Raw genomic sequence first — 12,465 nt, forward strand, 5'->3', positions numbered from 1 at the left:
ATATTTATCCTACCGTGTGTTAAAACTTAAAGAGAAAAAGTAGTTGTGAGTGGATTTACTGATCATGTGAACATCACACATCCCCTGTTGTGTTAAGGAAAAGCCATAACTTTGAGTTAACATATATGAGCCTTTTTTTTAGCTGTTCTTTTCTTGCAGATAGGAGTACTAAAATCTCTTTACCTTTGTCTCAACTGGGCCTCTGCCCCTCATATCGAGTTGGTCAAAAATGCATCTTCTCTTCTACAAGCTGATACCAAACAGAAGGAGCATGCAGGTGTGGTTCTACAGGTGAATCTTTGGCAGTTATTGGTCAAAAACGCAACACAGATACCATGAAGTCGGACTGTTATCTGGTTCTGTGTGACCTTTTTTCTTTCCTATTTTTACTGTTGGATGAGAATTAATCATGATTACCAGTGAAAATCATAAGCTGGCTTCTGACTTGAGAAGCCAACCTATGATTTAGAAATAGAAAGGATTTTCTGTTGTTGTAGATCTGATTGATTTTAAGTTGGACATAGCTGCCTTTTTTGGAGGTGACCGCTAGAGGTCAGTGTAAGCATATAAAATTTGATACACTAGGCTAAACAATTAGATTTTCTTTTTTTACATGTAGATTTAAATAAAGTCCTTTTTTTGGTTTTGGTTAAATCTTCCTCTCCAAGGACATATTATGTTCTCTGTCATTTTTCTTGATTTAATTTGAATTCAATAATACTTTATTAATCCCAAAGGGAAATTTAGTCACTTAATATCAATTTAAGGTAAATTAAATAAGATGAAAACTTGTAATATAAGACCTCTCTTAGAATGAGTGCTGTAAAGGTTGCAATTGCAATGCTAAGTGCCACTTTGTAGTTTACTGTGCAGGACAGAGCCCGTATGTTAATCTAGAGGCAGCTCCAATCTAGGCTTAGGGATGTCTGAGATGAAGCAACACATACTGAGACAGGAATTGTGATTGCACGGTTCAGTATTATAGATGTTTGAATGAGAAAATGAGCGTGTTGGTTGTGGTCTCTCTGGACCTCTAATGTTCCAATATGCACATTTCAATACCTCATCTTTAGAGAGGAAAGGAAAAAGGAAGAAAAAGAGTCTACCTATATCCCCCAACAACATTCTTAAAACACCCTCCCCATCTCCCTCTGCCTGCATTTAAGATAAAAGAGGAGATAAGGTCTTCCAGTATCTGAAGGGGAAGATAGCTCAAGGATCTGATGGTATCTTTCTTCTCTGCAGATTTCATGAACATTGAGAAGTTCCCTCCTGTTTCAATTCAAATTATTGTAGTTGAAAAATACTAAAAATATTGATCTCAAAGGCAAATGCTCCACCATCACACCGATCCACTTCATCTGAAAATATATCTCAGCCACCCTGCTGGAGGTGGTGCCATATGCAAGAATCCTTCAGAAGCTTCCCCAGTTCACAGCTTTACTCTATGCGTGCATGTAGCAAAGAAGGAAAGGGGGTAGTGGCTAAAGGAAGCGAGGTAGGAGTGAGAAATAGGTTTACCACCGTTAGTATTATGTCCAGGAGCAAATGGATAAAAATCGACCTGAAGAAATGGAAAAAAAAAACATGAATCGATACTTATACAGATGTGTCGATGCAGCGGATCATCGGCTGTTGGATCGATGCATCGATACAAAACAATTATTATTTACACCCCTAACACCGTAACAAGACACCTATGCATCCATTTTGAACACGCCTAATCCCAAGTGGGGTCCAAATGGGTGCTGGTGCCTATCTCCAGCTGTCTAAGGGGGAGAGGTGGGCTACAGCCTGCTAGGTCACCAGTCCATCGCAGGGAAACACAGAGACAAACAGGACAAACAACCATTCACACACACACTCACACCTAAGGAGAATTTAGAGAAGCCAATTAACAGTCATGTTTTTGGACTGTGGGAGGAAGCTGGAGTACCCGGAGAGAACCCACGCATGCTCAGGGAGAACATGTAGAACAACAAACTCCATGCAGAAAGACGCCGGACTGGGAATTGAACCCAGAACATTCTTGCTGCAAAGCAGCACTGAGCAGCCCCACAATTAATAAAAAAAATAAATAAAATGAAATTCCTTTATGGATTTTGGAGGTCATTCTTCCCTAATGTAGAGGCCCTTTTAAATCTGGCCCCTGCCACTATATAGGCAGTCTCTGTGAGGTCGGCAGGCCTCCTCAGCATCATGGTTTGGTTGTTGTTGTGTCTCACCGCTAGTTTCTTAAAGTCACCACATGGGGGCGCTGCAGATCAGTCGCGCAGGCTGTTTAATTTATAACAAACCAAACGTCCACATCTTTGTTAGTCTTTGTTCCTCCTGTAAACTGCTCAGTGTTAGCGGGCTGTCCGCGTGCTTTAACTGAACTGATGGTGTTTATTTAACCCCCCCTCTCCTCTCCTCCCCCCTCCTCCCCCCCATGTCTCCTCCCTCCCAGCTCATATCTCAGCTCCGGGCCCTCCCATCCTCTCCAGTCTCCCGTTGCAGCTCTCAGAGCGACATCTCCGGCTGCTGCCCGCTGCTTGTGTCCGGTCATCCCTGCCGTCCCTCCCCCTCTCGGTGCGGACATGCTCCCGGGGCTCCGGAGATGAGGCTCCGCAATGTCTCATTCCTGACGGTCTTGTTGTTCGGGCTGAGTGGGCTGGTCTCCCTGTCCTGGTACACCGCCTTCAGCAGCTCCAGAGGTAAGCCCACATTCCGGTGTGTTCCTGCTGGAAGGTGGCTGTGATGGAGGGATGCTGGGGGACATCAAGGTGCATGATGCACGCATGATGGTGCTGATGTGAGGCTGCAGGCTTCAGTGAAACAGAATGGGCGTTTGGTCTGTGATGCATAGGGAGAATTATTCCAGGTGGTGCTGATGTGAAACATCAGTTTATGAAGAAACCAGAAAGGAAGATGCAGAGTGGAGATTTTTTTTTTGTTGTAGCTGCAGTTTGATGCTCCAGGGAGTTTAATCCTGCTGATGCTGTAAATGCTGCTTCCATCTGATCACAGTGTCCCCTTTCTGCCTGAGTAGATCATGATGGAGCTTCAGAAGCTGCTTTCAACATGGAGAGAAAGATGATTATTGCTGCTACATCTTAGGCTCTGTTGAGTTGCATATACTTCCAACATAGAGGAGAAGTTAGGATGGAGGTGGAAGAAGAGCTGTTTGGATTTCATGCATCTCCATCCCAAGCCTCAGATGATGATCTTTGAGGTGATGAGGGGATTAATGAGTGCCAAGATGGAGGCCACCTTTGAATTGTGAGGGGAAATTTAGCTGTTTTAAGATCTGTAACGCTTCAGATCAAAAGAAGATGAGGTGAGATTTCTTAGATTGTTCTGAGATGCACCTTGATCCTGATTTTTCCAGAAAATATCCAGAAAATTATCCAGAACAATGTCCTAGTCAAATATACCTTGACTAGGACATTGCTCTGGACATCCATTCTAAACCTCCATCCTTTTTCTATTGCCTAAAGTTTTTCTGGACCTTTTCTGTTTTTCATTGCAGAAAATACACTCAGATTGGATATCTGCGATAAATGGTGTTTGCAAACTGAGCATTCAAATCTGTTCTATTCTGACACAGCATAAGAGTCACTCCACACGCTGTGGGAGTGGGTAAGTGATAGCCTTAAAGTGGGAAACAGAGCCTCAGTGCAGCTCTCTGAGTTTTCTATTCAGCTTGCATGACAGGAACCATTTCTGAAAGCTTTATTCATTAAAATCTGATCTGTTAATGTCACATATGATTCACAGTCTGGTGTTATTTGACTTGTTCTAATGTGTCAAGGCTATAAAAGAATGATAGATACATTTTTCTTGGCAGTAAAACTCCACTTCTTAATGCGTAAAGGAACCTTTTTTTCCTGACCTGGAGGGAAACACATGAGAAGAAACAAATACGTTTCTAAATTTGAACAAAACCTTGGAATGATATTTTTTATTTTGAGTGGAGTTGCTGTGAAACGATATCAGCTCGACATTTCAGGGCCGTTTGCACCCATAAGCAGACCTCCGTCCTCTTGCTGTTGGGACAGATGCAGACAGAACCACATTTCCTCTAACCTGGGAGTGATTTAACCAGGGCCATATAGTGCATCCGCTGTAAAATAGTCAGCAGTTTTGTGCTATTGCTGTAAAGAACCGTTTAATTGCTGACTTTTCTCTGACCTTTAGCTGAATGTGTGCTAATTGTGCCAAATCTGTTCCAGTTCCACATTTCCTCAATGCTTTGGGTCATTTTGGGGGACTTTTCGTTTCTGACTGGAACTGTTGTGATGCAGGCTAAGAATAAAGTGCTTATTGCCGCGTGATCCGTCCCCTCAGATGTTCGGTGCTGCAGTGAATGGACTGGTTTTATTACTGCTGTATGAAGCAGAAGAACTTCTGCTATGCCAGGTTTAGAGAGAAGATGCTGCCTTACGAGCACCCATACTTTCAGGGTCGTGACCTTTAATATTTAACCTCCTGGAGAAGCTGCATCACAGATCTCAAAAAGAAACATTAGACTGTCTAATAAACACCATAAATAGCATAGAAAGAAAAACAGTTTAACTTGTAGAAGTCTAAAGAACCCCAACTTAACTCCACATAAGCGTCTTATTCAAAATGATAAACAAGAGGCCCCCAGGGGCCTCCTGTATTCCATCTCTTTCTTTAATAATAATGAGGCTGAAAGATGGAGGGATGACTGAGACTACCGTACATGATTGTTGTCAGATATGAATGCTTACAGAGAGAGGTCCTGTACCTCCTCCTGATGCCAGGAACTGTTATTTAGGGTTCAGAACATATCAGCATCACGTCATCTGCTCGCCTCATGGTTACCAGACAGAAATGCTTTCACCTCCGAACTGTAGAGCTGAGATCTGGATTATATTGTCGAATGTAAACCAGCTGGATGCATCGTAGCAAAGAACCGGTTCTCTTCGAGTTCTGCAGAAGATCTACATGATGTCTGTAGTGCTGGAATTGTTTTCTGGGTGTTTCCACTGCTGTGAAGAGTTCAACTTCCAGCTGTGGAAGTGTTTGGCTGCACATTTTTTTAGGGTGGGTGCCGCTGCTGTGGAACAGATGACGACGGGAAGAAAAAAGGGACGTTTGGTTTGTGACACTTGCCCTGCAGGCTGATGGGGGTGGTGCAGCTGTTTTTTAGGGGGTCGTTCTCCTGGTTCTAAACCTGCAGCTGAGAACTTTCACAGAGGAGATGAATCTGCTTGTGGCTCTCACCCTCTCAGGGGTTTGCTGAGAAACTCAACTCAGACTCATGCAGTTGGTAATCATCTATTGATGGTATCAGCTCCGTAGTTTCCTGTATGGAGTCCACAGAGACGCCAGCTGCATCAAAAGGCAAATCAAGCTGCTTTTCTGATGTAATGGTGCATTTCAGGAACATTTTCCACTATGTGAGAAAAGTTTTCTCACTGCTGCTGCCATTTTCACTCCAGGTACTTCAAACTAATACTTCCTTTTTGTTCATAACTTCCTCTTTTCTTTGAAGTTTTGAGACGCTGCGGCTTCGTGTGCAGTCGAGTTGAAAGGCAGGCCTCCAATCCAAAATTAAACTTTGAAACATGTAGCTCTTGGGTTAATAAATGCTCTTCATTTCTCTTCTGCAAGCATAAAAACACCCGCCAGCCATTCATGTGAAAGAGGCCTTTATATTGATCACCATGTGATCATTTTTAACTCCTGATCAAAGTCCAAACTGGCCAAACTCACAGCGCTGCAAGATGAAAGCTCTTTAACAAGATAACAAGTGTGTACTCTTTTTCTAATCTTATACCCAGAAGGAACAGAAAACTGTGTCTAAAACCTGAGAGCATTCAGAAGGTCGACATGATGAAGGAATGATAAAACAAACGTCCACAAGTGATGAGAGAAAAATTGCATCCAATGTTTAGCTGGTCTGTGTTCGGTTGTTCTGTGTTTGGTTCCAAAGTAAAACGTGATCCTGCTTCCTGCAGAGATGCTGCTTTCTGCAAAAAAACTAAACAGATTCAAACGCAACAGTTCACTCTGGCATTCTACGGAAGCCCTGAGGGGGAATTGAAAAGGTTTATTTAAGGACCCTTTTAAGCATTCTGACCAAAAATTATAATTTTTTTTAAAGATAAAAGAACAGCTTGTTAATAATCTTTGAATTAAATATTAATCAGAGTAAGAAAAATAGATTTAAATAGAATTAAGTTTTTTTCCTTTTTCATCTTAGTTTTAGCAAAGGTTTTTTATACTCAGTAAAATGTATTACGGTAGCTTTTTGTCTTGGGGCCTAAGAAAAAAAATTAGAAAGATTAGTTTTTTATATAAAAGCACCAAAAGGAGCACCTCAGGGCTTCTTTCATCTTTATAAAATGAGCTTTTTTTACCTGCTGAAGTTCTAAGATGAGTTTAAAAAAAAGTGTTTTAAATGTAAAGAACAGCTTCCTGACTTCAGCTGAACTTTAAATTGATGAATTTATTTTAGGGCTAATCATCAAACTTACACTTACACTTATCTTGCTGTTCTGCTCTGAAGATGTTAACTTATTTTTTTATTTTTGTGTTAAATGTTTTATTTTAAACATAATTAATCATCCTCATATAAATATAATTACAATAGAATACAATAGAATATTCTGTATTTTGGACTTTTTGTTCCATTTTAAAGATTGCCTTGTTTACTCAGAATTTTCTTCATGTTTCCTAGTCCTCTGTGATATTGATCATTTAAGGCACTCCCCCTGTCACAGCTTTATATTACTGTGTCCCATAACCACTGCCTGCTGCAGTCACTAAGTCATTGGGTTCATCATTTTCCAAGAGTTGATGCAGTTTTTATGTAGAAATTGTGCTATTATATAAATTTACCAACCACTTGATAGAACACTGAATATTAGACATTCTACATACGAATTCTGAATTTTTCAAAAACACCTATCAACTTGGCTAACCTGGTAGATAAAATTTGAAGAATATTTTAGGTTAAAATCCAGTTTATTAGGTTATAATCTATCTATGTCGTAAAAAGGATTATGTTCCCTAATCACATGTGGTGTTCCTCAGGGCTCTATTCTCAGATCACGTTGACTGTTGATACATTTGATTAAAATATAGATACATTTTGTTAATAAAGCTCACCTTATGTAATTAATCTTAGGTCTCAGTGTGTCCTTAATGGGAAGGTGTCTGTTATTGGTCTCTGAGTTTGTTGAAAGTGACCGGTTGATGTGAAATGACCTAAAGCTTTTGCTACTCAGAGACTCTGAAATGACTCACAGCCCCTTTTATCTGCTGAGCTTCAGGAATATAAAACTGAGGCGTTGAAAGAAAAGGAGCATCAGGTCAGACTGCAGGTATCCTGCATGGAGATCTCTAACAGCCTGAGCTAAACGTTTCCCTTCAGTGAGAAACCATGGGCTGTCGTCGCTGTGGATCTTCAGGACGCCTCTGCTCTGATATTGACTTCTGCTCCCTGAATATGCAGCTGTGTTGTTTTTCCTTTGAACCGATGACTCCGTCAGTCAGATGTGTTCAGACCTGCTCAGCTTGAACTTCTTTGATCTGTTTGCTGCAGCTCAGCTTTCAGTTTTCTTACAAACTGGAGCTTCAGAGTCCAGCTGGCAGTAAACACTTTTTCTGTTTTTTTCTTTATTTTTTTTTCTTGCATGAAACAGAGAAAAATACAAGAATAGAAAAGCTAAGAAGACAAATCTGATGTCATTTTGCTGTTTGTTGTATTTCTGGTCTTAGTTTGAAGGAGCGTAGACGGAGTAGTTTAGGGCTGGTGGATACAACCTAAAAAGATCATCTCAGTTGTTTTCCTACTAAATCCAATTCATCTTTTTTTTCCTCACTTAAGTTTCATTGTAAAAAAAAAGGGAGAAATGACAAATAAATTGCTTTAAAAACATTATATTTCGATCATCCCTTTAGGAGGTGACCTTAGTTAAAGGGCATCATAATTCAAATTCAATATTTGCAGCTACTATTGTCAGTCAATTAGCCCGTTTTTTTTGTTATTAAAATAAACCCTAGAACAAAAAGTAATGAACTAATGTCACCGTTTTCTAAAAACATAAAATTGCCATAAACCAAAAAAAATCCCCTACTGCAGCTTCTCTTTAAGGTCTGAATTTGAACTGGTAACAAAGCTGTCACTAAGAAAGGAGAATAATCAGCTGCTGTAAAACCTGGAAGTTCTGATTTCCAGGTGTCAAATATAAAGCAAGTGGGTCATTTTTTTCAGGGGTCTGGTCTCTGTTTCTGCAAAATAAAGGCTGACTGCCTTCTGGATCTCCCCCAGGGAGGCATCTCTCCTCCAATTCTGTTTGTGGTGTTCATCCAAATGATTTGAAGGAGATGGAAAGGAAGAACCTTCAAGTTTCAACCTGCTTATTGCTCTTTCACAGCGATGGAAGGATGCATAATATGGATAGATGGATGGAGGGATGGATGGATGGATGGATGGATGGATGGATGGAGGGAGGGAGGGAGGGAGGGATCGATCTGCGATGGGACTAACTAGCCTCAATAAGCAGTTGTGATGAAGGCTTCTCATGAGTTTCCATCTCTGATGGTGAGAAAAGAAGGCTATTGAGATGATATCAGAACTTTGTGGTTTTGGGTCACGTTGTTTGTAAATAGACCCAAAGAAAATACTAAATGGGATACTACACAGGGTGCTACATAGTACTAAGACCATCTGCATTCAGTGCTTTCGTCCAAGAGAGAAAGTACTGAGATTAGAATGAATACTCACCAGAAACATGGTGTGTGTGTGTGTGTTGGGGGTGGTGCTTGTAGCACTCCGGGGTAAAGTGGGTGAGTGGTGCTGCAGAAAGAAGGTGCGTTAGATTTATGCACTCCTCTGACTGGATCCCCAGAGCAGTGACATCCTTTACTCAAGCCTCCGGATTGGTTATAGAAGTACAAAAAAAAAAAAAAAAAAAGCACACAATGTAGTAAATAGGTATTAAGATGACAGAGAAACCCAAAACAAACAGATCTTTGATTGAACCGCAAGCAAAGATTAGAACCCAGGACCTTTTAGCTGGTAGACAGCAGATATTAGAATCTGATGTTTAAGGCTTCATTTAGACCTGTTTTACTCATTGATCCCAACAGAGGTGTTGGATTTTAGGTGTGTGATCCATAAATGCTCAGCAGTGGCTTGTTTTGGCCTTCCCATGGACTTCCCTGAAGGGTTCCTCAGTGGGCTCTGGCTAAAAGCAGAGTGAAGCTGATAGGGGCATTAAAGGGGTGCAGGTCTGCATGAATGGAGAGCACACAAACTCCAACAGAATAATTAGCAGAACAGAAACACAACCCAGCGATCAGATAACATGCTGGCCTCTTTCAGGCACGAGATGAACATGTTCAGTCTTGTCTGGCTGCCTCCCCCACCCCCCCCCCCTTCACACATCCTGTGCTCTTCTCAGATTTCTTTTTTTTTCTGCCATTTGACCTCAGAACAACTTTATGGCATCTGATTGGTTGTTGAGCATTTATTCAGAAATATTTTTATTCTCAAGTTAAACTCTTAATAAAACAGATTTTGAACGGCCAAATCTAAATTTAAATAAATCTCTCCAATGTTTAGAGCGATGATGGACGATGCTGTGGATGCTGAGCTCTTTCTTCTCATCTACCTCTGGGACTCTGCCTCTGGATGACTGATAAAGCACCCATTTTCTCATAATCTCTAATCTTTACATCAAGAATTTTCTATAGAGTTTTAAACATATTTCCTCTGACAAACTCCTGTTTTCTCCTCCATCTGCTCCATCTAATGATGCAATTTTGTCCCTTTTTTCCTCCAGTTTACTTCTTTATCCTCATCTTCACTTTGTGTTTCATCAACTCTCTCAGATCTTGTGTTTGTTTGCATCTTTCAGTTTTCCTCCCCCTCCTCGTTCCACTCTTGTTTGCGAAACATGAGAGGATCTCTGACAGCTTGGTCAATATGAGTGAAACTGAGAGTCTGACAGTCTGTCTGTTTGGAGCCCTTTTTAGTGTGTGAGTGAGGTCACAGTTTGATCAGTTTGTGCGTCTTTGTCCACACAGAAGGTTCATATTTTCATTGAAAATAACCTTTAAAAAATTACAGATGTGAGAATTCTATTTCTATTAAAATAACGATGAGATCATCATCAGTGTAAAACTTTAAAAATAGTGTTAGTGCTAAATCTATTTTGTCTTGAGCAAAAAGTAATTAATGGATAAAATAATATCTAAAGGTCAAAATGGATCCTTCTGGTTGTAAAGAAGTGATAATGATATAAGAATCTTAAATGACTTAATTAGTGTTCAAAATTACTTTGAACTGGGTATTTCATTAAATGAAATTCTAATAAAAGGATTATTGCTTTATAGTGACTAGTAAACTATTGTGAAACTCTTTAAATAAGGTTGTCGCAAAAAAGATCTCCTACCTGGTCAGGGTCAGCGTGGTTAGAGTCTACCTGGTCAGGAGTAACACCAAAGCAGGCTGCAGCAGGTTAGCAAATATAACCTTAATGGTCCCACTATTACATTTAGACTTTGGTTATGGTTGGTTTGTGTTTCGGGATGTGTTCAGGGTACAGAGAACATTAAAGGCATCCCAGCTGCAACATTAAAGCAAATGAGCATTAATTATTAATCCACTTTATCGTGTAAGTTGATATTAATCCATAATTACTGACCTGGAAAAGCAAGTGGTTCAGTAGAGGGGCTGGGCTCAAAGCTAAACAGATAATATTTGAATAAATGCTTTTAGTGTTTTCTTATTCTTATTATTTTTTAACTATTTTTACCAGTTAAATACTACAAGTGATTTTTGTAATTCACTTACTGTGTTTGAGTAGGACTTTCTATTTGTTACTTTTTCTGGACTCAAACTACATTTTATAAACGTTATCACTAAGACAACCAGCTTCAGAGGTAATGATGGAGTTGATGCAGAAGGAAAGGATAATGGATGCCATTCATAGGAGTAAGAAGAAACAGAAGAGTAGGGACAGGCGAATGGAGAGGAGATAGAAAGTGGAATGAGAACTTCCCCAAAGGAAAGTACCAGGTAAATGTCCAGTGTGCAGGGCTGGACAGGTAATCTGTCTTTACATAGAATTATACTGTATTAATCTATTGAGATCCTAAGACTGTAGTGCAAAACTTGGCTTTTTGACATCTGAAAAAGGGCTGGAAAATGATACATTTTAAGTAGCTTTTGTTTCAGGATATAGCTTTATTTTCCTTTATTATTTGCTTTTGGTTATTTGGCTTTGGATAGACTGAAATAATGAAATACAGACTCGGGTAGTTTTATTTGTTGTTTTATTTTTCTATTGTGAAAATAAAGTATACTTTTTAAGATTAACGTTCCACTTATCAGAATTAAGGCCTCTCCAATCAAGCTCCCAAGTAAAAAGCCCCCATTAACCAGATTTAGTTTTTGTTTCGACTGCTAAGCTGCTTCTTGATTTGGAGAAATAATATAAATGGAGACTTTAGAAGAGATAAGTTTGTAAGACTTTAGAATGAGGATGGATAATTGCTGCACAATTATCAGCTCAGGAGAAGCATTTTCTCCAAAAATGTCCTTAAATGAAACATTCCTTTTTTGTTTTTGTTTTTGCAGCTCCGGTGACAGTTTTTAATGTTCAAACTGGATGTGGTTAGAAGACCACAAAGTGAAGCCTGAAACTTGTCAGACCTGTAAACCTTCTGCTTCTGTGCTCTTGGTGATAATAAGGCTCCCCGCAGAAGAGGGTCCAGTGGGAGTTAATGCATGGCCTCCCCTCGGGGAGTGAATAGTCTCAAACATCCCCCATCTTGCCCTGTTTAACACAAACAGGCTCTCCTGCAGGCGGTTGTCATGGTACGAGCTGCCCTGAGGGCCGTGTTGCTGCCCTTAACCAGCTCTGTGGGCTAGTGTGGGTCAGACAGATTACGCTTAGCAAATCCATCCAGTCCTGATCCAAAACAGACCTGATTCTGTACAATGATTAGAATATTTTTCAAATTAAAGGTTCAAATAGAAAATATTTTAGAATTAATGTTAAAGCAGGAAATGTTGGAGTGGATCAGATGCTCCTGATGAGCCTCCAGAAGCAGTTGCTGTTTCTTTCAGATGGTTTAATGAAAGCTGGAGGCATGAAGTAGCGGAGTCTGTGCAGTGTTTTGCAGCAAAAGGAACCCACAGCCGAGGTTCGTCTGTCAGCAGCACCGTGAAGCTGATGGCCTGGATCCTTTCTGGGGAAGTCTGGAACCTTTAGGCATGCATTCTGTATTGAGGTTACAGGAAGAACCTAGCCGCACGACGTCAGGGCTTGGATCTGAGCTTCTAACTTTTACTGGTTTATGCTCTGCAGACAACAAAGCTTTATTTCCCCTACTGATAGCATGTTAAACAGCAGCAGGGATGAAGCGGCACGCTCTGTTTGTGTTTCCCGGAGGGTCCAAGACGCTGTGAGAGGAGCTGATGAATATTTAATGTTTAGA

The 12,465-nt window shown here is 40.3% G+C and overlaps 1 protein-coding gene across 1 annotated transcript in view; it reads left to right on the plus strand.

Moving 5' to 3' along the window:
• Positions 1 to 2,458: 2,458 nt before the first annotated feature.
• The window catches only part of mgat4b (alpha-1,3-mannosyl-glycoprotein 4-beta-N-acetylglucosaminyltransferase B), a 75,352-nt gene continuing 65,345 nt past the window's right edge, over positions 2,459 to 12,465 (plus strand). The window contains exon 1 of the mRNA XM_038286662.1: positions 2,459 to 2,696. Coding sequence (XP_038142590.1) covers positions 2,600 to 2,696 — 97 coding nt within the window. The 5' untranslated portion in view covers positions 2,459 to 2,599. The remainder of the gene's footprint in view (positions 2,697 to 12,465) is intronic.

Source organism: Cyprinodon tularosa, unplaced genomic scaffold, assembly GCF_016077235.1.
Source record: "Cyprinodon tularosa strain WSP-4 unplaced genomic scaffold, ASM1607723v1 ctg229, whole genome shotgun sequence".
NCBI lineage: Eukaryota > Metazoa > Chordata > Actinopteri > Cyprinodontiformes > Cyprinodontidae > Cyprinodon > Cyprinodon tularosa.